The 25,511-nt window shown below is 43.4% G+C and overlaps 1 protein-coding gene across 3 annotated transcripts in view; it reads right to left on the reverse strand.

Moving 5' to 3' along the window:
- PLCL1 (phospholipase C like 1 (inactive)) overlaps positions 1–25,511 on the reverse strand; it is a 506,778-nt gene that overhangs the window by 149,049 nt on the left and 332,218 nt on the right. For all 3 annotated transcript variants that reach the window (XM_078680511.1, XM_078680509.1, XM_078680510.1), the window contains exon 5: positions 6,580–6,689. In XM_078680511.1, coding sequence (XP_078536637.1) covers positions 6,580–6,689 — 110 coding nt within the window. The remainder of the gene's footprint in view (positions 1–6,579; positions 6,690–25,511) is intronic.

Consider the following 25,511-nt stretch of genomic DNA (forward strand, 5'->3'; position numbering starts at 1 on the left):
GTGCATGATGTTGGGGAGCCTTTCATGTCCCTGAGGCTCCAATCAGGAGGCCAGCAGGCGAGCCCAGGACAACAGAGTTACTCCACGGGCTAAAGATTAGGTAGTAGGTCTAGTTCTTCATTCCCAGGCAAGAGGGCAGCAGGTCAGCAGAGCAGCAGTTCATATGGAGTAGCAATCCAGCAGAGTGTTAATCCTTTCAGCAGCATAGCAGTCATTCTTCCTGGCAGAGTATCTACAGGTCCAGAATTGTACTGAAGAGTTAGTGTCTGAGGTGCAGTATTTATACACATTTGTGCTTTTGAAGTGGGGAGAAGCTTCAAGAGGCATGCCTTTGAAGCGCACTGACACCCTGCATTCCTGGCCCTAACTCCAGACTAACTATAGGGGGTATGCAGCCCTTTGTGTGGAGATAGGACACAGCCTATTCAGGTATAAGTGGGGCTAGGCCCAGCTCCTTCCACCCACCCTGCCAGTGATGGTCCATCCAGTCACACCTAAGCTCCCCATTTAGTGTGGCTGTCTAGGACTCCATGTGATTTTTATTCGTATGAAACTGTATAAAACTGTATTAATTGTTCATGCCTTATATCAAATGTGTGTAATATTTGCAACCAAAGACTCTTCATTCAAGCTAGAAATGTGTATAATTTGAACATTAATGAAGTGAGCATTTGATTGCATACTGTTTTTAATATTGTTTTTAACATTGTTTTTAACTGTGTTTTGTAAAAATGTATTCAGGTTATTTTCTTATAATAAATCTTAGAGAAATGAGGAATTTATAGAGTCTGAATAATCCTTCATGTCATGTTAAACAATTGATTGGATATATCTGCTATGTGCCAAATGGTCAAATAACTAACTGAAGAACACAGAAAGGAAACCCCCTTTTTTATTATTTTTTTTATTATTTTTGCTGTCTAGGAGAAATACACAAAGCCCTTTTGTTATTAAAAACTTTTTAGACTTTTTGGTCTGCAGTCCAATGGTTTCCTGCTACTGGGTGTAATGGAGAACCACCAGAGATGGCGAGCTGGTCTGCAAGATAGGCTGAGGCGCCGCTCACAATTTGCTTTATAAATGATAAAGCTAGTTTTGAAGATGGGGTGGGCTGGCAACAGGAGCCAATGGTGTTCCATCAAGATGAGGGTAATATGATCATATTTCTTTAGACCCTGGATGTGACATGCTGTGGTGTTTAGGATGCCTCTAAAGAGGGGGGGGGGGGGGGGGGGCTACTGTGAAGTCCAGAAGGTCAAGGAGTAGGGTATTACCACTTCCCAGGTGCAAGATAATGATGCTTGAACAACAGGTTTGAATTTGTTTTCAGGTAGAACGGTTTCACTTTCTTTGGAAGAGAGAGATGGCACCAGGTTGTCTTTATTGTTTTGGCAATGTGTTACTTGAGGGTTAGGTTGGAGTTCAGTGTGAATACAAGTGACTAGCATTCAATGAAGTTGAGTTTTGAAGCTGTCAGTGTTCATGTTAGTATGACAGGTTTGTACTGTGTCTTGTTTGATTCTTGGCAAATAACAGGAAATCTCTCTTGGTTAGCTTGATTTTCAGTTAGGTACTAGACATCCAGTTCTCGATGATGTTTAAGTAGTGTTTGAGGATTCGGATGTCTGAAGCAGAGGAGACTTTCTAGTAGAGTTTTGTATTATTGCCATATTGGTAAATGTTGACACTGTTTTCTGGGAGTAGAGCACGGCTCTGTGTAAAGGTTGCAGATGCCAGGAGACAGTAATGCACCCTAGGGGAATCCACAGGTGATTGGGATCTTTTGAGACCTAGGTGTGCTGATGTGAAGGTTGGAAGAGTAGGAAGAGAATCAGTGATGGACATTGGCGGTGAATCACAATCGAGACACCAAGGTGCGTATGAGGGTGAGATGGTCGACTGAGTCAAAAGCAGCTAGGAGGGCCACCAATATCAGGAGGCAGGGGCTATATTCATCTGATGAGGACATCCTATACAATGTGTCAGGTAGCAGTCTCCGTCCTGCAGCCGGATCTGAAGACAAGCAGGTAGGCTTGCAGGAGATAGCTATCAATTTGTGGGGCAGAAGTTCTTCAATTGCTGCTCCACATAAAAAGGATTTGTCATCCATAAACCCCTTCCCACCATATGATTTAAATTCATTATGAAACCTTATTGGCCATACATACAAAGGGTCTGTAATAATAAGTAAGGTATACACACACGCTTTTTGCATAGTTAGTGAATTAAAGGTCTACACAAAGCTTATAGTTTGACCCAGTAACTACGGCATGATGTGGAATTGGAAAACCAAGAATCTTTTCAACTAGAGCAAAGTCAGGAAATCTTCCAGTACATGTGCAGGATACCTACGCAGCTGGTGTTTTAACAGAAAAGCTGATGATAATCAGCAAACAGATCCATTCTGCTTTTTAGTAAACATTACTCTGCTGAAGGTATTAAAGTCTTTTTGTTCTCCCTAGAAAAATAGAATTGTTCTTCATCATTATTGTGGTAATCCTCTCTCATGTTTCTTTTAATTTGAAGTATAAGCACTAATCGTAGCCATAAGATGTCCTTTGGATGAGTCTCTGCTGGTACTGATTGAGGTATGATTACCTTTATTAGAAACTAAACATTATTTCTTTTTTTTTTTTTTTTTTTTTAAACCTTTATTGTACAAAAAATGCTCACAAATACGGGCCTACAACCCAGCGGGCTGGCCACCACATAGCAGGAGCATAGTCAACAATACAAAGCATCCACAGGAGACGACAACAAGAACACAGGAGACATAGGCCAAAAGCCATAGAGCAACCAGTATGGACAGGATACGTGAAGGTTGATTTTCTAATATGGGAACGGGAAGTACAGGATCAGGACGGGCAGTGAAGCAAGCAAATAGGGAGGGGCCGTGGTGAGCCGCGAATCGGCGATCATAGAAAGAACAGGATAAATCCAACAAGAACTAAACATAGCTGTAAATACCACCCCAACTGAAGTACCACAAGGAGAGGCGAGTACGCACGCCGTCCAGTGCTCACCCACCACAGCCACAACCCGATCATCAAACGGATGTAAAAGGACCCCATCGCATCAATCAACACGGTACACACCCCAATAAAAGGAAGGAAATCCCCCACGAAAGAGGGAGGGGAAGGAAAAAAGGGAAAAAAGAAGGGACTCCTCCTCAAACATGCGCCCCCCAGCGGCGAAGCAGGAAAACATAAACCAGTACACGGCATACATTGAAAATTAGTGGCGTAAGACACAGTGAGCCCCAAGCACAATAAAACCGGCAGGTCAGTGCATCAGAAACACCCCAGGGGGACACAGGACGAAAAGGAGTCCTGAAAAAGAGAATACGCCAGAGCCATAGAACAAAAAAGGGAGAAAAAAGGGGGGAAAAAGACCCCCCAAAATGACAGCCCCCCCTACCCACCCCGCAAGCCCACCCTGCACCCCTGCTGAAGGCTATGGCCCACCCCCCGGCAGCGTGCCTGTCGCCCTAATTAGAACCCGAAATATAGAAGAGCAAAGGCAAGAAAGAAATCTAAGACAAAAGAAGGGGGGGGGGGGAAAGGAAAAAGGGAAGAAAACACGCGGGAGAGGGCCAAGGAACAGAATTATCAGCACCCACCCACCCGCCTGAGAAAAAGGCAGAGCCCTCGGGAAGTCAAAAAAGGTATCAGGATACACTCCAGGAGCAACACAAAGTCACACATAGTCATACCGTTACATGCCGACCATCCAACCAATCAAGACTACCGCACACAGAGGCAAGTTCGTCTCAGCCCTGTCCTTGTTTGTCCAAACTTGTAGCCGTCCGATTCACCAAGAACCAGACCACGAAGAACAGAAGGCAAAGAACAGGGAGATCAAACGGCAGTCCAGAGAAGATACGTGGAGGAAAACCCAGATGATCCGGAAAAGTCAAAGAACATCTCACGCAATGCAGGCACAGCTTCAGGGACAGTTTGAGAAAGGCCGACTCAGCGGGGCCGGCAGGGGAACCAGGGACGATCATTCGAGGCGAAGAGAGGCAGAAAAACCCATTGAGGCCAGCCCAGACGGGATCCGGCCCCCAGAGCAGTGGCGCTGGAGATAGCACAGTACGATGAAGGGCAACGGAACTCCGCACAGCCACAGACGCGGCCGTCGCCGGGCCCATGCTTCCCAGGATAGTTCCAGCCGCACCCGGCAACGGCGACGAAGCCGCACCCAGTTTAGGGGGCCCCAACGGCCCGAAGAGAGGATCCACCTCCAGGATGACAACGGGTGCGGCCAACGAAGCTCGCCAGGAGTGTAGGGCGTCCAGGATGCCCTTAAGTGTAGGAAAACCTTTACAGTATCCGGCACCCGGGCCATGCGGCGGGCCTCCAGCGCTCGTCCAGGCCCGGCTGAGACACTCAGGGTCGGCCCCCATCTTGGAAGCCCGTCGGGGCCGCGGCGTCCGTCAACCCCCGTCCGGACAGCAGCGAGGCAAATGAAGACCAGCCGACCAGCAGCAGGGCACCTCCAGAGCAGGAAGGGGGACCACCAGAAGAGGGGGAGTCGCCGGCTCCCCAGTGCCGCCGGTCCCGTTCTCCGAGTCCGGGCGGAGGAAATCAAAATGGCCGGACCGGAGAACAAAGGGGGAGCAAGCCGAATGTACGATCAGCCCCGTCAACGGAAGGCAGCGCCTCCACCCACGGCCACCGGCCCACCGGAGCCGGCCAGCAAGTCACAGCCGGCCTATACGCACAACGGCCTCTCTGACCGCGTCCACAGCGCCATCAAGGGCCGACCATCGCGCTCCGCCCCGTCCGGGCGCCGCCGAGAAGATCCAGGCCAGCCCGCTCCGGAGGCCCCGAAGCGAGCGGGAGCGATGTGCAGGATCCACGGCACCCAAGGACAACCAGAGCAAAAGGTGAGTGCCCGCAAGGCGTCTTAGCACTGCAGCATAGCAAAGAGGACTTCCCGGGGCAGGATAACAGCAGGATAGACGATATAAGCAGGCAGGCGAACGGAGCCGAGCTAAAACGCGTCCATTCCGGACGCGAGCTTGGCTCCTCCCCCAACTAAACATTATTTAATAATATGGTCAATTACATTCAGATCCTGTAATTAGGCATATACCATTGTGCTTAACCTATGAGAGCATTAGCCAGTTTCTAACCATCAAAAACATATTTGAGCTTAAAATGTGATTTATGTAAAAGGGAGAAGAATGTACACTAATTATTTATAACACTAACGCAGCAGGTGCCAAGAGGGGCAGAATTACCACAAGCGAACCTGGAGACTTAATGGCACTGCTGAAAGTGAAATCCCTGAGACAACTAGCAAATTTGCCAGTGAACAGCTATATCTTTAATATTTTACTTAAAATGAGTTTGTGATTCTGAAGATGGGGCAGAGATGTAGAGACAAAAGATACCAACAAAAAGAGATCATTTGACATGATATGAAGGAGAACAGCCAAAGACCTGATCTTAAGGTTTAGAGAGAGAGAAGACATTCTTGTTTGAAGGGCATCCATAAGGCCATCAACCACTCACCAAACAAACGCACTCACAAAAAAATTCAGATTTGCCAGTTTAAACTTTTTGACCATCTGAAAGAAAAATACCTACTACATACAGAGCAGCACCCTTACCACAAGAAATCCTCACAGGACAAAAAGATTAATGTACAGTACTCAATTTAAGTCATCCCTCAACCCTATAATGGCCTGTCTGATGAATACAATCTTGATAGAATGGCCCTTTAAGTTCAGAGGTAGACCAAAATATAAACTGAATGTCCTGCCCTACCCCAACATGCAACCTGCACAACAACTAACACTAAGTCATGTGTCTTACAAATTATAAATGAAGTCTTCAGGTTAAGGGTGAACAGTAGTAACATTTTTAAAACGCATGTAGCACCATCTACAAAACATGCAATGTGCTAATATTTTTTTATTTGACATACTCAGTATAGGCAAGTGGAATGTAAAACCTGTAGAGAACGATCAGTTAATACATTCCACTGACATCATTCTGCTCTGCTTTGGTCTGATCCATATTTATATGCGTAGGTGCGGATGTATTGTAATGCCCTGTTAATGAACCAATGCCCTAGAGGGACTTGTTAAGATTCAGTCAAGGGCTCAACACTTTCCTATACCAGAATTTCATTAGAGATATGGAAAAAGCTGAAGCATCAATCCACGTAAAAAATTAGCAGGAGCGCGCTAAAAAGAACCAATTCACTCTACAAACGTCAAGGGAGAAGCAAGCAGTGAAATTCAAAAGCCACAATAGGGACCAGAGCGGTGCCACTTTCACTCTTCCACTTCTTATCTGTCACTTTGAGAATCAAACCAAGCAAAACACTTTGAGTTTAGCCGGGTCTATGCTCCTTACTGTGGCATCAGAGAGTAGAGGAATTTATTTGCTAAATATGCACTACTCCAGCTGATTTCACTGGACCCCTCCAAAAGCATGTGTCATGGCTCCTGTGGTTCACAACCTGTAGTGTCACCAGTAAAAATCACAGCGCTTGGCCACCCAGTCTCATATTTTAGTGACTCTGATCAAATAAGTGGGACATTCATGGAAATGTTTTGGGTCCTACCTTTAGCACAGTGATATTCCAAGCGAACCCTTCGATGGCTTTGCTGAGCTTCCGTCCTTTCAAGCCTTCCCTTGCACCGAGCTGGTGAAGCTCTTCATGAAGCTCCATCCCTAAGGAGAAAAGGAAGCCACAGTAGCACTGTTAGATGGCAACATGATTAAAATTGATGGTACACAGGGGTGGAGACTGCAATAAATGGAAATTGGGAGATTTTCTAACAGGCTAATAATGTTGGGGCAGCATTAGTTTACATCTGTAATGTGGCTGACTCCAACCATGCGTTTCTGGCCTTCGAGGGGCATCACCCCACTGGAACATCTTGTAAATGGGGCAAATTCCCCAGGCACGGTCAGGCTAACCAGGGATGCGTTTATGGTTGAAACAAAAACATCATCTCCAAGTAAGTCAAAAAATGGTAGGCACATAGAAAAGAATAATTTTCTCAACCAGGCTTCTTGTATATAGGATTCAAAAGAGTACCTGCAGAGGAAACGAATCAGTGGTATTCTGTGACGTGACTCGTCTGTATGTATTTGCATATGTATGTTACAAAACCCAGCTGGGAAGAAGTAGACTCCTGAATGTACGAAACAGTTCAATGCTGGATGTAGGTAATAGATAAATCCTAGAACAGCGGTACTTAACCTGGAGCCTGTGATTTCTACAAATAAAGAATGGCAGCATGGCACAACTTACTGCACCACCCAGTATAGTCACTCTTGAGTCACAAGTTTTATGCTGCCCACCTCAAATGACCAGCTGCCACACTGCCATAACTCAAATACAAATAAAATAACAAAATGAGAGGCAATATGATCATAAATGAAAAAGTCCAAATTTCAATGGTTTCAATCCACAGTTTCCAATGTGAACAGGAAATTCTTTATTCCAAATTACGTTTATATCATGCCGGCACAGCCAGCCAACGTGTTTCGACCTACAACAAGGGCTTCGCCAGGGCTACAAATATATATAATAACATACATGTATAAATATATTTAGCGTAAACATGACATTCAGAACATTATTATTGAGGAAGCCAAAGTATTCCTTCATTTAGACATCAGTTTCTGTCCAGATGATGATGATATAATCAATATATCGGCCCTACGCATAAGTGTGTTTCACCCAGCCCATGAAGAGGTCGTCATACAATGGCGCAACTTTAGAGTCCATCACAGTTCCTTGTTGCTGTTTATACCAGTTTTTGTCCTGGAGAAAGTAGTTTTTATCAAGAATGGGTTTCTATCGCATATATTTTTGATTTTTGAAGGACGACGGAATTGGAAATACTAAGAGGAATTGAAGAACTGTGGTAGAAATCTGGCGTGTTTTACCGTGATCAACAATTATTGATATTACTTTATAGTGGTAAGCCCATGTATATATGGCTGTATGTCACTACTTGAGCTATACGGTGGAAGACTGCACCAGTTGGTGTTTCTTGATCTGGAGTCTTCTCTGGTTGGTCGCTGGTTGACACTTCTAGATTTAGGTTTCTTCTGCATTTAGCTTCTTTCTGCATACTATTTTCTATCCACTATTAAAGAATGTTCTTCTTTACTTTGGGCAATTCCCTATGCGTGCAACTTTTTTTGCTCTATATACTGTATATGATCGTGGCACTGGACTCTATGAGACTAAGAATTTGAAATACGGTTTTGGATGTATTTTTTTTTTATGGATTTTAATATATATCACTATAAGTTTGTTTCCTTTGTCAGTTGCGTTGTACACTATTGTGTATATCTTGACTCTTTTTGCGGAATTCTGTTTTCTACACTTCTATTCTTTTTGAACTGTGCATAATTCTCCATATATGTATATATCTTTGTAACATAATTGAGTCCAAAATTGGTATATACATGTATGTCCTTATATGTTTTTGCAGCCCTGAAAAAGCCCTTGTTGTAGGGTGAATCATGTTGGTTGGCTGTCCCCGCATGATATGGACGTAATTTGGAATAAAGAATTTCCTGTTCGCATTGGAAACTGTGGATTGAAGCCATTGAAATTTTGACTTTTTCATTTATGATCATATTGCTGCCCATCTTGTTTTTAAGCCTGTGATGTCTACTCTGGGGGTTCTCACATTGAAAAAGTATATATTTTTTTAATAAAAAGTTAAAATGATAACTAAAATTTTTTAAATGCTCTATAAATAAAAAGTTTAGGAGACTAAAAATGAAGTTGGTATCCATAGCTTACATACAGCAAACAGTTTCTAGCGTTAACAACTAGCCGCATTGAAGCACTAGTTTTCGCAGACAAAAAGACTGCATGCATTAGAAGCAAAAAAGACCAAGTGATATGCTCGAGTCTACAATATTGCTTTGTCTTTAAGAAATAAACTTGAACTTTGAAAAGCTCCAAACTGCGATAAAATTTATATTTGTGAATATTTTTGGTTGTGAATTATATTCTGTATATGTGTGTATTGTTTTGAGGTTCAAACAGGGGTGTATCTTGAAGGGGGGTGTTTGGGGTGTAACACCCCCCCCAAATAATTACATTCTTGGCTTGGTAGTTGAGTGTATGTGTCTGCTATGTCTGTTTCTCTCCACATGCACCAAGCTAAAACCCCAAACAGTAGAATTTGAAGCAAAACAGAAGATCAACAGAGATATATTTCTGGTGGCTGAATATTAAAAAGTGAACCCTGATAACCTGGATGCAATACCATCTTTCCTGTGTGTTCAAACTGTGTGATCGTTGGTAAATATTTTATCTCACAGAACTTCTTTTTTCTTTATAATCACACACAAGAACACTTTAAAATACTTGAGTCCAGGAAGTGCACCGTACAAGCATCCATAACATTTGATTTAATAGACTACAATGTTCTCCGTTTATAATATTATAATAAGACTCTAGGCTACATTAAAGGTTTACGTGACTAATGACTTGCCTTTTAGTTGACTTATGGCATTGTCATTGGAGGGCAAGCCATTAATGTTTCTAAGTATATGTTTAAAAACTATCACTTTTAATAAATGTCTTTCAATGCAGTAATATAATCTGATGTACTACAGTGAAACGCTTCCGCATTTTGAAGTAAAAAGAATTTGGGATTTTTTGAGAATATCTCATATTTTTACATTATGTTTGTTGCACAATATGCATACCAAATGTTTTCATGGCTTGACTTGTGCACAGACTCTTAGAGCCAAGCCAGACCCCTGGTTCAGCTTTGGCTTGGCTAGATCTACCAATTAGCTGGTGCACCACCTCTATTTGCAACTCATGTTTAGTACATGTGGCCCTCAGTCATGAGATAAAATGATTTGTAAAAGGCAAGGACTGGAAACATTCAACCTTGCCTACATGCACTGATACGTTACCTCTACCATCAAGATTTCTAATAGCAGAGATATAGAAGAGTGCGGCAGTGAAAATACATCTAAAATAAGTGATCCGGCAGCAGGGACTTGAGGCTGTTGTGGTTTATATGACCATTGTCATGAGTCCCAAGGGACAACTACTAGGATCATTTGGAAAAGGAAGGTGCATAGCATCAGGGGAGAGCTTGGGGTGTGACACTCCCGAAATGCATTCTTCGATTGGTAGTTGGGTCTGGGGACCCTGGGTTGAGTCGGCTACTATAAAGTGTGCCAACGTAACTTTTTTGATAGCCCTGCAAAGAATGCCCCCTCAAGCAAAACTCATTATTAGATGTGTATTTCTCAAGGGCAAGCCGTCAACATCAGCAGTTGCTGAATCAGCATAGAGTGTTGAGCTTTGCAAATGTTAGTACCCGGGCCAATCAGCAGCAATTTTATCTAACTTTTATCCTGAACCCGCGATATAGGTTTTATCTTACTAGGTTCTGCTTGGACATAGTGCACTTTTTGGTAGACTTCACGCATCATTGCAGTTGGTCTGATATTCTCATGCCATGTCCTTGTAATAATATGGCTAAACAAACTACATACTACCTTGCACTTTGTTTTGTTTTATGAAAACAAAATTTTTGCTCCCATTGCTGAGAGCACATCGCCCCTGTACTTATTGTGAAGGTTTTAGCCATTTGTATTTGCTGGATTCTACTGACATTTGTTCTGCCATCTTAAGTTTTATTAGAGGCGTGCTTGTAATTAGAAAGCGGTATGGATAAATTCGTTTCTAGGAGGTGTAGTTGAGGCATTTAGTATTCTCCCTTTTAAAGAATGTATAATTACACAATTATCTGAGATATATTATTGATTGATATTTGAAGTTGTGAGAGCACTGTTAAGAACCTATAAACAGGATTAGTTTTATTGTGGGTTGTTGTGATCCTATTCTATTTATATGCTTGAGTCTGTTGTTTACACTGACTGATGAATTTCTAGACGTAAAATGTATTTATATTCATGTTTTTATAATAATAGTCTTTAAAATGTACATTCTTTTTACCAATGAGTACTTGACTTTGTACATACATATGATTTGCTTGCTAACTCGAATACAGCTTATTTGACTTGACTTGAGTCTGCTATGTCTGTGTCAGTTTGTTTTGACATTCTCATTCTACTAAAAGCTTTTAACTTGTTAATTTAATGGAGCTGAAATTTAAAGATGTATAGTGACTGGTTTACCCAAAAAAATAGTAAATTGGTACCCATATCAGTGATCCATTTAATGTGTGCAAATGTACCACTTTTTGGAAAACACAAAAATTGGCAGTAATAGGCTTGGAAAGCTGTGTCAGTCTCAAGTTTACTGGCAATCAAATACCCAAAAAGTCATGGGATGAATGCTAGCAAACAGTCTAACCAGTGGCAATCACTCAGGGTAGCTTTCCAAGCCACTGTTTTTCACACACTGTGCCACTCCTAACTGAAGCCCACCTACTGCAAATCAGTACTGACCCAGGTTCTAATGGAAATAGTCCACCCCAATATACTTGGGTATAAGGATTATGTCCGAGTTAGAAAATTTGGTGGATCTAAGATAGATTGAACAATCTTCACCTATCTCTTGTCGGACGTGTAACGTCGTGAAGATGATGTTTTTACCGAAGATTCTTCATTTGCTTAGAGCAATCCCACTGGAGTTTCAAAAATCTTGGTTTATCACTTTGGAAGGTTTGGTTAATCGATGTATTTGGGCACACAGGAAAGCTAGGAGGGCTCTTCGGTTTATGTCTTTGCCACTGGAGAAAGGGGGGTTTTCAGTTCCTGATTTTCAAAGTTATTACTGGGCAGCCGCCCTTCAATACATTGGCATATTGGTAGGTTCATGCTCCGGGGATATATATGGTGAAACAGAGCTCCCTGATATCTATAAGTTGTTATTGGGGGAACATGCTGAGATTTGTTTCTGGAAATTCACAGAGCCCAGTTATTACAAGAGGACAAAATTCAAGACTTTGTTGTCTGCCTTCATGATCTGGTGGGCTCTAAAAAAGAGGATTGCTTTGGGGAGACTTAATCACTATACTTTGCTTTATAAAAACCCACCCTTCCGGAAATTTTCTCTGACGAGGTCCTGGCAGTAGGGGCAATGAAGGGAGTCCGAATGGCCGGGGATCTAATTTGGAATGAAGAATTTCGCCAATTCAGTGGTATTCAGTTGGAGTTTGAGTTGGAAAGGGGTAATTTTGTTAAATACCTTGAGCTGCGCAGTTTTATTGGTAAAAAGATTGGGGGGGCTAGCAGGTTTAATAGCAACAAAATTATAGATATCATGCGAGGCACCACTAAGGGCACTATTAGGCTAATATATGCAGAATTGATCGGCTTAAACAAGACGGTCTAGTTAAGCACGAGAACCAATGGGTGGAGCATGTGGGGGCTGCACCAGATGCACTTTTAAAATCTTTAGAGTTAGCCCGGACGGTTTTGTGCTCAGTCGGGATTCAGGCGCAACATTTTAGAACTGTTTTTGCTTTATATTACACTCCGGCTAGACTAGCACAGTGGGGTGGGCTATAGGGGATCACCTGTCCACGGTGTGGGGTGATGGCAGCAGATCTTGTGCATATGTTTGCATCCTGTCCACGTCTGCAGGGTTTATTAGAATTTAATATGGAATTTTTAGAAAGGTCACTCAGGTCAAAAATTACACTAACTTCTGATTTATTTTTGCTGGGACTAAGTTAGACGGAACAAAATGAGATGGCTTATCAATTCCTTTTCGTTGCTATGGCTATACTACGGATTAATATTGCTTCTGGCTGGCAAGTCACCCTTCCCCCCACCTTTCGCCAATGGCTTGCGCGGCTACTCTCTATATATGCACTGGAAAGAGAGATCTATGAACGAAAGGGGAAGAAATCAAAGGTGCTAGGACGGACCATTTGGGCACCACTAGCAAGATGGATGGAATCAGAATAACTGTTAGGAATTGGGCGAATAAGCCAAACATGATGTTGGAACTAACTGTATGAGCTCAGTTTAAATGTGTGTTCTCGTGAATCTAGATTAATGCTTTGTTTTATAACTAGTTCTTCTTGGTGCAAAATGTGTCTTCCTTATCCTGTTTTTTTTATGCTCTCCTTACGTTTTTGTTCGATAGTATGTCTATGCATAATCTTGTTCGATTCCTTCTAAAATCTCGCAATATTGTAATGTGGTTGTGTTTACTGTGATGATATCTGGGGAAAAAGTGTCAAAAATCAATAAAGAGTTTTTTTTTAAAAAGGAAATAGTCCACCCCAAACCTTGGTCATCTCACCCTCCACTCTGCAGCCTAATGTTTTTTTAGTTAGGACATTTGAGATTCACACACCCCGAATCTCACTGACTAAGCTATGGCCCTGAGTTCCAATTGTAGAAATTACATAGCTCAGGGTTCTTAGCTTCCAGTAGTGGAAGCAGTTGAAACCCAAGATTGCTTAGATCAGAGGGGAACGTAGGTGTGAAATCCAGAAGAAGAGGCTTGCTAACGATCATTAGGTTAGAAAAGGGAGAGGATAGCAAAGATTTGGTCTGGGGACTCTGAGGGAAACTATGGCATATCTCATAGAATTTGATATGGATGAAGTTTGAGAAGTCATTGCACAAAGTTTGGGAGGGTATTGCCCTGGAGGAAGTACAAACAGAGAGCAATAGGGAGTTTACGATTTTAAAAAGTTCTCTTGCAAGGTTTTTAGTGCCTAATATTTGATCAGCAGAAAATATGGCTTTAGTAGTGTAGAGTAACTGTCTGTACGTCCTAAGTGCAGATTGTAATGCCATTTTGTTTTTTATTAAGAAGGTAATCAGTTCTCCAGACTTGTTCTAATTCTTGCAGATAAGTTTGGCCTCTCTAAGGAAGGTGCTGTATCAGGAGTGAAGGGCAAGCCGAGTACTGCTCTGAGAAGTAATAGGGAGTGCTATCCATTCTGTATTATAAGGGGACTCTCTGAGGATGCACCCACTGACAGGCTGGCTGGAGGCTATTTAATGCCTTGGAAGGCGCGGATATGCTAGATGGGCATGAAATATTTATTGCACTTGCAGAAGCCGCTCCTACTTGATTTGCTTTCCTTGTAGGGATATAAAATGACTGGCTTACTACCAAGGTGTCTCACCTCATCTTAATTTAGCTTCTCCATTGGTTAACAATAGGTGCTGTCCCTAGGAAGGTAGACACCAACACCAGGAGTGTCGGCGTCTACCCCCTTAAACCTTGCCCACCTCTGGCACTGAACCTAAGTACTCCTTCTTCTAGAAAAAACACTCTTCTCAATCTGCAACTACTCTATAACCTCAGCCAGCGTGCCAACTACTTGGAAACACGCTCTCATAATTCCTTTGATAAAAAAAGACCTCTGCAAATGTGACTGCGCCTAGCATTTTCAGTCCACTTTCCTGTTAACCCTTGCAATTAAGCTAAAAGAAAAATTCTTTAACACACAGCTCTCTAATTGTCTTAAAGCTAACTCACTCAGGGATAACCCTCATTCCAAATTTCGCCCCTCATATAGTTCAAAAACTGTGTTTGTCTCTGCACTCTGTGACCTACAAAGGTTTACTGATCAGGTCATATCTTCTACCCAGTATTACTTGACCTATCTGCTGCCTTCAACGTCATCTCCCATGCTTTGCTGTTAAAATGCCTCACAGAAAATCTCACTTAGTTCAAGCACTATCTCGCTAACAGATCCCAAGCAGTGTACCATGTTTTTTTAAAATCTGAATTAGGGTCATTCATTCATTCAAGTAAACTTTATTCGGTTTCACAGAGGAGAATCATAAAAGTTACAAACATACAATTACATAAAAACCGTAATTCAATAAGAGTACAAGTTAAAAATAAAATAGCTTACACAGCCCCCATGTATCTATAATCACAAAGTGCAATGCGCCATAAAAAGCATCACTCCTATGAGGATTTAACCTTATAATGTAGTCTGAGCCTCCACAACTTAAAAAACAATGATGCATATGTTAACTATACATCCAAACAAGCCCTGGTTTTCACAATTGAGTTAAAATATTCCACAATGAAGGATAAACAGTCCTATTTTAGCAACTGCAAGTACAAAAAGGCGGGCGAGCCTGAGTAAAATCCATCTTCTTTAAAATTGGAAACAAAAAGTTCCTTCGAGGAATTACATAAAACTTACATATAAACATAAAATGCAGCAAATCCTGTGGAGACTGACCGTAGCAGCCACAAGGTGCTAGCACATAGCCTCTACTGCATCCTTTGGACCTTGCTAACAGGAGGTGAAAAAGGTTCTGAATTAAGGTCTATACCAGAGTTCCACAAGGTTCTGCTGTGATCCTAACACTTTTTAGGGCTCGTCCTTTCCTATTCCGTAGGAATAGGAAACAAGCCCTAATGCAGTCAAACCATACTTTCTGCCAAGGGGCTCTCCAGCGGATTTTGAGAAGTGCACGAGGCGTGCGCGAGCTTCCACATCAAAGCCATCTGTTGCTTTGCTCTCGGCCTCAGGCCGGCATTTCTCCTCCCCTAATTATTCACTCCATGGCCGGCCGGCACATCAAAGGCTGCTGCTCGCCATGCGTCTCGTCACCCGCTCTCTGCTTTGCGCTTGTTTATTTTTACTGTACTCATTTTTTTTCTTCAACTGCTGTATTAATGTTTACTTCTAAGATTGTCATGCTTTTACTTACATCAATTAAATAAACTTCTCTTTTGAAAAAAACGTGCTTCGTGTCTTGCACTTAAACTGTTCGGACTCTCTTCACCCTCTTCAGGAACTGTACATCAATTAAATAAACTTCTCTTTTGAAAAAAACGTGCTTCGTGTCTTGCACTTAAACTGATCGGACTCTCTTCACCCTCTTCAGGAACTGGGGGCATCTGCCAGCAAGGGCAGATGCTTATCTGAGATCTGAGAAAGTCTATCCACCCGTCCTCCCCATATTTCCTCACTATTGAGCCAGGAGGGTATTGGAGGGAAGGGACTGTTGGAACAGCCCAATATGTGAACATTCATGTTCATTGGGGGAACACCCCGTGTCTGTAAGCAACGTGCACAGCTCCAGATTCAGCAGACTCACTGTGTGATATGCTATTTTTCACAGAAAGTGCATTGTTCGTGAAGCTGTCAACTATTGCGCCTTGGACCCTTTGAAATTTAATCTGTACCTCTCAGTTTTGCTTTGGAACTTTTTAATACAGTGTCTGTCAGTGAAACAAAGAAACTGAGTTTCCTGGGAAAGAGTCAGCCCGTGCCCACCATCAAATATTTAGGTGCTATTATATCAGCCTGGTATGTAACGGGCGATCACCTTCTTTTGTTTCTGTCTACTCGTTTCATGTCGTGCCGGGTGACGTCATCAGAGGGACAGCTAAAGGAACAGTTCACGATGCGCGTCCACATCACAGCCATCAGCCTTCCTCCCACAGGCAGCTCGGCCTCAGGCATTCACCCCAGCCCGCGCTCGGCCTCACTTCTCCTCCCCCCTAATTACATCCCTGCTGTTTTTCACTTCTTTCACGGATGAGAGGCCGTGCTTCAAAGGGACCCGCTCTTCCAACAATGCGCTACCTTTATGTATCCACCTCTTCCATTTCCTGCCTTATGCCGTTGGTTACCCCATCTTCCCGGCCTCTATCTACCCGTCTCCATTCCCTGGTCCCTTTCTCTCCAACTTTTTATGAAACACATTTTCTTTTTTCCACAACACCTCTTACTGCGTCACATTCCCTAACGATTTGTATTCTGTTGTCTCATTGTCCCTCCCCTTTGTCCTTCCCTACTCCTACCTCTTCCAAACATGCCTCTCCTTCTCACCACAGCTCCACCACGCCCCCTCCCCTGACCCACACCCCGTCTCTTGACCAGGGCTCCTCCGCTTTGATCTCACAAAACAGGGAATGTCAGAGAGTAGCCAGGGCATTTGTTCTTAAACTTATGTCCGCAACCAAAGCCGTGCCGTGCTCTGGGACACACTTGTTTTTCCCTTGTTTTTGTGCCCTTCTGCCCTCTGTTAGACTCGTGTTTCCCTTGTTATGTACCTGTCCTTCCCTCCCTCCCCCGCCATTTAAAGACTCTCTCACACTGGTCCACCGGTGCTTTCACTTTATGTAGCGCCTCGTGCAGCAGCACTGTCAGTGCTCCAGTCACATGTAGCACTAGCACCCCGTGCAGCAGCACTGTCAGTAAACGTAACATTTTGAAAACGTAGACTTTGTAAGCCGTGCCTTTAATTTCTCTAGCGCCGCACGCAAAAGTCTATTTTTTCAATGTTATACACTTTTAATAACTAGCGCTGCACGCCGCTTGTGCCGCTCTGGTTACTAAAAGCACATAATATAAAAAAATAGACCAATAAGTCTTTATTTCCCCACTTCTCTCTATCCGGGACTGCCGTTTCCGAAGCATTTGTCCCCCCCCCAAACAAGGTTGTTAATCTTGGCTGGGTTGGAGGGGGTAGAAAGTATTTTGCTTGAAAACGTGCGGTGACAAAGACTGCTTACCAACCTCTTACAGGCCCCAACTCCTTGCCCCTCCCCTCTCAGCTCGGACTCCTGGGGACTTACTCTTCACTCTCACTTCCCTTTTGTTTTTACGTACCTGTCCTTCCCTCGGTCCCCCGCTCTTTGAATCAGGCAAGCTGCATGATTTCAGCCCTCACCCACAAAGCCAGATGAACTGGTTGTTCCCGTTTTATTGATTGAGTAGAAGGATGTTTGAGAGGGGGGGTTTAACGAGGGGCGAGTGAGGAGAAGAGCAGAAGGCGGTAAACACTTTTTTTTCATGCTAGCAAATACTTGCAGCGAAGAGAGATGAAAGGGGACACAGTAGAATGTTTGATAATAGACCACTAAATATCTCATAACATTTAATAGCGCTCTTGTTCTATATCTCGGAAACATGAAAGGCAGAATAGGCCGTACTGGGTTCTCATTCCTACATACCTGCCCTAGGTAAAAAATAAACATTATCATATACAATACCAATTGCTCTAACTCTAATAATTGCGAGCCCTATTGCATTGCAAATGCTTGTTAATATTTATGTTTAGCCATTGGCCTTAAAGACCATTCGTTACGCTGATGATACTCAGATTCTGCTTTCCTTGTATAACCATGATATGTATAATTCCCAAAAACTGTATATCTGCAGTAGTTAGGTGGATTGGATAGGTTTTCTCAAATTAAGCACAGAAGCACAGAGAAAGGACATTTCTGTTTATTTTGCATATTAATGCGTCCATCAAACCTCTCTCCTGTTCTAGAGACCTCACATTGGCAATGCACCAGCTCCAGCATCCTCTGTGAGGGATCTGCGCTTTGTCCTGGACCATAAGCTTAATGGACCATAAGCGTACCCTCGCAGTGAGTAATCATTTCTCAATGTGCTTCTTCCTATTTAAACTGCTGGAAAAGTTTCTTTCCTTCCCCCCTGCTTCCACTTGCAAAAAGTTATCCAAGCAACAGTCTTAAGTCACTTTAACTATTGCAGCACCTTTTTCTTAGCTCTCCAGCCTATATAGTCCATCAGCTACAAGTCGCCCAAAATTCTATTACACGCCTGATTTCGAAGCGTCCTCACTGATCCTCTTCATCTGCCGTGCTTGCTAGGCTACACTGGCTTCCACTTGACAAGAGAATTGTTTTTAAATCAATGTGCCCTACTTTCTGGGCCTCCAAGCATCTACAGAATAACATTTCGCACAATCATCCTTCATGTCTGCACTGCTCTTCTGAAGCATGCCTCTTTGTCATTCTCAGGATCTGCCACATTTGTGCCAGTGGCTAAGCCTTCACTGTCCTACAATCAAGAACCCGGAACTCTCTTCTTTTACAATTGCATTTGATTGACAACATTTTGCATGTTTTCAAAACCTTGAAAACCTGGCTTTTTCCAAATAACTTTGCTCCATTTTCCAGCCAAACACTGTTTCGTCAGAACACCATATTGGGAAATGTCACGCTTAACAAATAGCTTTTCCATTACATCACATTGCAGCAGTGGGGGTCCACCGGAGTCAAAAGATTATAAACCACTGTACTAGTTTGTTGGGATGTTTTCTACCTGTACATAATATTTAATTTGTATTATCAAGTCTATAAGTATTCTTCAAGTCATCGTAAAGATGCTACTCTACCTACAATTCAGGTTGGTGATAGCTTTGAATTGTCCCAACTACTAACCACAAAAAGATTCAATAATGGAATTGTAAAACCCTAATCATAGGAGACCAAGCATTGTAACATAGTTGCCATGATTGATATGTTGAGCCCAACACGTGATGATAAGACCGACAAACTCAAAATGCATGCAGCACTGCTGTGGGGCACCTGTGTCACATTTCCATTTCTGTCCACAAGGGGATTTCCATCATGAACTTACTGTCTACCCAGTGCTTAATTTGATCCTGTGGTTTTTGGTTCTAAGCACTGGCACTTCTTAATCATCAATTTAAACAAAGAAAGGAGAGAGAGAATATTACCTAGAAATGGATTCGTTGTCCCCGAGTTACATTTACAAACAAGAGGAATCCATTAAGTAATGGGTCAACGATGTCCCTACTACGGTTGGGAACACGTGAGGTGTTTTTGGGTACCACTCACACACCAACAGGCCCCTTGGTGTCATGCTTCATCATCTGGGTCATCGTATCCCTCTACGGGATACGGCGTGCTGCGACCAACGATTACGTGGGAGCACTTCTTGACTATGTGTGGTGTATGTGAGGGATTTTTATGTGAGTGCTGTGGTGGGGTTTTAAGAATAGTGAGTGGAGTTTAAAAAGCGCCTTACTCATAGGGTAGCAAAAAAACTTTAATTGGCCCCCGGGTTGGTACTAGTAAAAGAGTACGTGAGGAGGTAATGGTGTAGTTTATGTGCGCCACCTCCTATGTGTGTGTCGTCAACATGTTTCGATGTAAAAACATCTTCTTCAGGACTGGGGTGCACAAATCCCCACCTTACTCACGTTTTTCTAATCACGTCTTTTGAATATTTCTAAAAAGTGATATTTGCAAGTGAAGGTATATCAATGTACCTACTGAGCAACCGCTATTTAGCAGACCTGCGGAGGAAAAGGACAAACATTTTTTTTCAGGTGATCCCTTCCTTCAAAAGACCATAGGTTGGTTCACCTGTGGATCAGGTCATGCAAAAAATGTGCGGTTTAAAAATTGTCAAGACATGTCAGTGCCATTCTACACAGGATAAACGTGCCTATGGTGAAATTTTTTTATTCGGAAAATCAAAAATCAGAAACGACACATACAAGACAGACACACATGTAACAAAAAACACACGCTCTAGTGTCAGGTTTGTGGATAAAACCCTCTGGTATTTACTATGTTTGTGATTAGTAGGGAGATTTCTGTGAAGCTCACAGTGGGCAAAACCTACTGTTTAGTTAGGAGTTTGTTACTCCATGAGACCGTTTCTTGCGTAAGGGTTACCCGGGCTTCCTTGCTGCCTGTGAGAAAAATACACAAATACCGCTATTTGTTTTCTGGTACTTACATATTGCTTAGGGGTGGTTAGACCTTCTGTTTTTTGGTGGTATTACTCACGGGTCTATGAGGAGAATCCCTCTTCGCTGCCCCTTACGCCGGCTCCGCTGATTGTGGAAGTGCGTCTACAAGGGGCCTTTATATACTCTCGCTGCTGCACCCTTAATTGGATTACTGGTAAGGCTAGTGACCGGGGCGGCCTATATTTGGTTCGCTGGTAATTGGTTTCGTTCGCAGCGTTTCATTTTTGAAGGCGCATGCGTTTGTAGTTAGTTGCGTTTGTTCACGCATGCGCGTTACGCTGAACGGTCCTGCTGTATAGCGTGCATGCCCACAAATGTAACACTACTATCCCTAGACTTCTGAGAGTCAGGTTCGAGTCTGCACTGGTCCTATTCTGAAAAAAGTTAATTTTTATTCAATAAGGAAAAGGGAATGCCAAGATGCATTTCTTGAGGGGCTCCTACTAAAATTACTGATACAATGCAAGAATAGTTTGCTGCTATTGCCGTACTACTCTGCGAACCAACGGTTCGCGCCTGTATTGGGTCTATTATCAACAATATATAATCGTTTCTTTCAGTAATAAATAACAGTGCTGGCATATGGTCTCATGAGAATTACAATTAAAATAGTGAGGATTTTGTGAACTTGACACATTACAGGGGATTGCACTTAAAATACAGATATAAAGCAAGAATTGTTCGCTACTTTTTACATACTACCCTGTGAAACACGGGTTCTCGCTTGTTTTGGGTCTATTATGAAAATATATGATCGTTTTTAGCAATGAACATAGCAGGACTGGCATTCGGTTTAAGGGAATTACAAAGATAGTGAGGATGTTGCAAACTGGACACTCAGATTTTCTGTTAACACATTTAGTGTCTAACAATAGCATTGCTGCACAGGGATGTTTTCGATACTCAAGGCAATTCTATGTTTTTAGTTGGCCCCAGGGAATATCGTCATTTAGTCCTGATATATGGGTACCTAAGCGAAAAACCCAACGCTGTTCTTTTTCAAAGAGACCTTTTTCTGTGGGTAATTGTTCAATCACAGTCCAGTAGATGTCATTGACACAATGTCCCATCTCCAGGAAGTGAGTTGCCATTTTGGTAGTACTTTTTGTGCACCGTATATTGCTCTTATGCTCATTGAGCCTTGTTTTAACTGCTCTGGTGGTCATGCCAATGTATTCCAAGTCAGTACAAAAGAGGGTGGTGATGGACGGAGCATCAGAACCAATCAAACACTCACACCCAGTCAAAAGATCTGGGTTTGATCCATCACCGTTCTTTAGCCCACTTTGCCACCCCAGTTCAAACATGGCTATATGCAAATCAGTCTGACCCTGTGCCTCATGGGAACAGTCCAGCCCGAACTGCCAAGCCATGCCTTCCCTGGACCGGAAACAAGCTTCCGAGGACCGGTTTCTGGCATTCCAGCCGTCTTCAGCCCGGCTTGCTTGAATCCAGTGGCAAAGAGAGCAAGGGACTCACGTCTGAGCATACCCTGCCACACTTATGGCGGCCAAAGCGGTACAAAAGGGGGCTTGGCAGTTCGGGATGGACTGTTCCCATGAGGCACAGGGTCAGACTGATTTGCATATAGCCATGTCTGAACTGGGGTGGCAGAGTGGGCTAAAGAACGGTGATGGATTAAACCCAGATCTTTTGACTGGGTGTGAGTGTTTGATTGATTCAGATGCTCCGTCCATCACCACCCCGTTTTTCACCACCCACTTTTGTACCGCTAATGTATTTCAAGTGGCAGGGGCATACAATCATGTAGACAACATTCTTGCTGTTGCAATTTGTCATTTTTCGTTGGTCCCATTTTGTGCCATTGGCGAAGGTCAGTTGTCTGCTTTTTTTGGTTAAGTGGCAGCTGGCACAGTAAGCACAGGGATAATGTCCCTGGATTCCTTGTACTGTCAATTGTCGTGGTGATAGCTTTGGGCGTGTATGTACTAGTATGTCTTTGAGGTTTCTTCCGCGTCTGTGCGAAAACATCGGTTTTTCAATCTTCATATTCCCGCAGTTTAAAATGCGCCAATGCTTGTTCACTATCTTTGACACTTCATTAGAATGAGTGTTGTATGTAGTGACGCATATTGGTCTCGTTTGTTTGGCAGTTGGTTCGATTTTGTCTTCCAGAAGAGCGTCTCTATTGTTATTCCTAGCTCTTTTCATGGCAGTATCGATTACTCTGTCTGGGTACTTCCTGGCTTGTAGTTTGTTCTTTAAATCTAGGGCCTGAGACTTGTAGTTGTCCATTTGGGTACAGTTTCGCCTCAATCTGAGAAATTGCCCATACGGCAGGTTCATCCTGAGGTGGCGTGGGTGGAAACTGTCGTATCTAAGTAGACAGTTCCTAGCCGTTGGTTTGAAATGTGTCGTAGATTCTAGTCCTCCATTTTGATGATAGATGTTGAGGTCTAAAAAGACCAGTTGTTCATTGGAAACTGAATGTGTGAATTTCAGAAACCGGTCTTGGGTATTGAGCCATTCCATGAAATGGGTTACTGTTTAGTGGTTACCCTGCCAGATCACAAAGATGTCGTCAATGTATCGTTTCCACGTGAGTATGTGTTCTCTGTAGGGGTTGCGAGGGTTAAGGATTTTGTTGGTTTCCATGTGGTGTACATACAATCCGGCCAGATTTGGCGCGAATGTGCTCCCCATGCTTGTGCCATGGCTCTGTAAATAGATTGTTTCATTATATTCGAAGAAATTTTTGGTCAGCGCTAGAGCGATACACTCCATTACTACTGCCCTAGGGGTTTGGTATCGCCAGTTTGTACTGTACAAAACTTCTTCGATTATAGCCAGGGTCTCGTCATGGGGGAGGCTTGTACACAAGCTCTCCACATCCAGGCTGAGTAGTAGTTGGTTCTCTGGGTCAAATGTGAGATCTTTTAGCATTTGCAGAACTGATTTTGTATCCCTCAGATACGTATCTGTGGCCTGGATGAGGGGTCGCAGAAAAGCGTCTGAAAATTTTGAGAGAGGCTCAAGAATCGAGCCAATCCCTGAGACAATGGGTCTCCCTGGTGGATTGTCCAGGTTTTTATGGATCTTGGGGATACAGTAAAAGTAGGGCGTACGTGGGTTCTTTTGCATCAGGAACTCAGACTCTTTTTTCGAGAGCCAATTATGTGCCACAGCCTCCTCTACCATCCCTCCAATTGTTATTCGCAGGGATTCGGTCGGGTCATCCACCAATACCGTGTAGTTTCGTCTATCTGACAAAAGCCTCTGACATTCCTGGTTGTATGCTGTCGTTGTCTGTATGACAGTGGCTCCCCCCTTATCGGCGGGTTTTATAGTGATATCCTGATTATTAGTCAATTCTCGAATCGCCACCTGTTCCTCCTTACTTGTGTTGTGAAAAACTGGACGTTCCGTCGGGTTTCATTTCATGAGATCGTTCATTACCGCTTTTTCGAAGGTCAGAACCTCTATGGGTAGTAGGGTATCAGGCGGTGTGAAGGTAGATTTGGGTCTCAATCCTGTGTCTGTCTCTGGGACAGTCTCCTTAAAGAAAATCTGTAATTTAACTTTTCTCAGAAATTCTTGCATCTCTGTGTGAAGTTTGAAGGAGTCCAACTTGTTGGTTGGTACGAAACGTAGGCCTTTGTTCAATACATCCCTCTGGGTTGTTGTAAGTTCCCATGGTGTGATGTTGACCACTAGGTCCCTCTGGAGCTGGTTGACGGGTTGCTCTGTAGGGCCCCCGTCATGCTTCTCGTGTTCACCCTGGGGTCCCCTTGGTTGGGGTCTTGCCACATCACAGTGTTGCCTTTTCTGTTCCGCCCTCTGTTGGTTCCTCTGCGGGAGCCTAAAAAAGGCAGGGTATTGTAAAAGTTCGGATCGAACTCAGGGACCCATGGTTGGTACATTGGTCCAGCTGGTCCTTGTCCAAAGTTAAATGGTGGGAACGGTGTCGGTACTGTAAAAGGTGGATGGAATGGTTGTGGTTGGTATCCTCGCCATCTTCTTTGTCTCGGGTAGGCTTGGCCCTGTCATCTCTGGTAGCCTCTCCGCCGCTGGTTACTGCGAGTGCTTGAGCCAGATGAATCGCTATTGGTGCCATCACTATCGTTGTCATTACTACAACTCAGGCAACAGGAGTAATGACAACGATACTGATGGCACCAATAGCGATTCATCTTGCTCAAGCACTCGCAGTAACCAGCGGCAGAGAGGCTACCAGAGACGACAGGGCCAAGCCTACCCGAGACAAAGAGGATGGCGAGGATACCAACCACAACCATTCCATCCACCTTTTACAGTACCAACACCGTTCCCACCATTTAACTTTGGACAAGGACCAGCTGGACCAATGTACCAACCATGGGTCCCTGAGTTCGATCTGAACTTTTACAATAACCAGCCTTTTTAGGCTCCCGCAGAGGAACCAACAGAGGGCGGAACAGAAAAGGCAACACTGTGATGTGGCAAGACCCCAACCAAGGGGACCCCAGGGTGAACACGAGAAGCATGACGGGAGCCCTACAGAGCAACCCGTCAACCAGCTCCAGAGGGACCTAGTGGTCAACATCACACCATGGGAACTTACAACAACCCAGAGGGATGTATTGAATATAGGCCTAAGTTTCGTACCAACCAACAAGTTGGACTCCTTCAAACTTCACACAGAGATGCAAGAATTTCTGAGAAAAGTTAAATTATAGATTTTCTTTAAGGACAAGGAGAATGTCCCAGAGACAGACACAGGATTGAGACCCAAATCTACCTTCACACCGCCTGATACCCTACTACCCATAGAGGTTCTGACCTTCGAAAAAGCGGTAATGAACGATCTCATGAAATTAAACCCGACGGAAAGTCCAGTTTTTCACAACACAAGAAAGGAGGAACAAGTGGCGATTCGAGAATTGACTAATAATCAGGATATCACTATAAAACCCGCCGATAAGGGCGGAGCCACTGTCATACAGACGACGACAGCATACAACCAGGAATGTCTGAGGCTTTTGTCAGATAGACGAAACTACACGGTATTGGCAGATGACCCGACCGAATCCCTGCGAATAACTATTGGAG

Source organism: Lissotriton helveticus, chromosome 3_1 (genome assembly GCF_964261635.1).
Source record: "Lissotriton helveticus chromosome 3_1, aLisHel1.1, whole genome shotgun sequence".
In the NCBI taxonomy this organism is placed as follows: domain Eukaryota; kingdom Metazoa; phylum Chordata; class Amphibia; order Caudata; family Salamandridae; genus Lissotriton; species Lissotriton helveticus.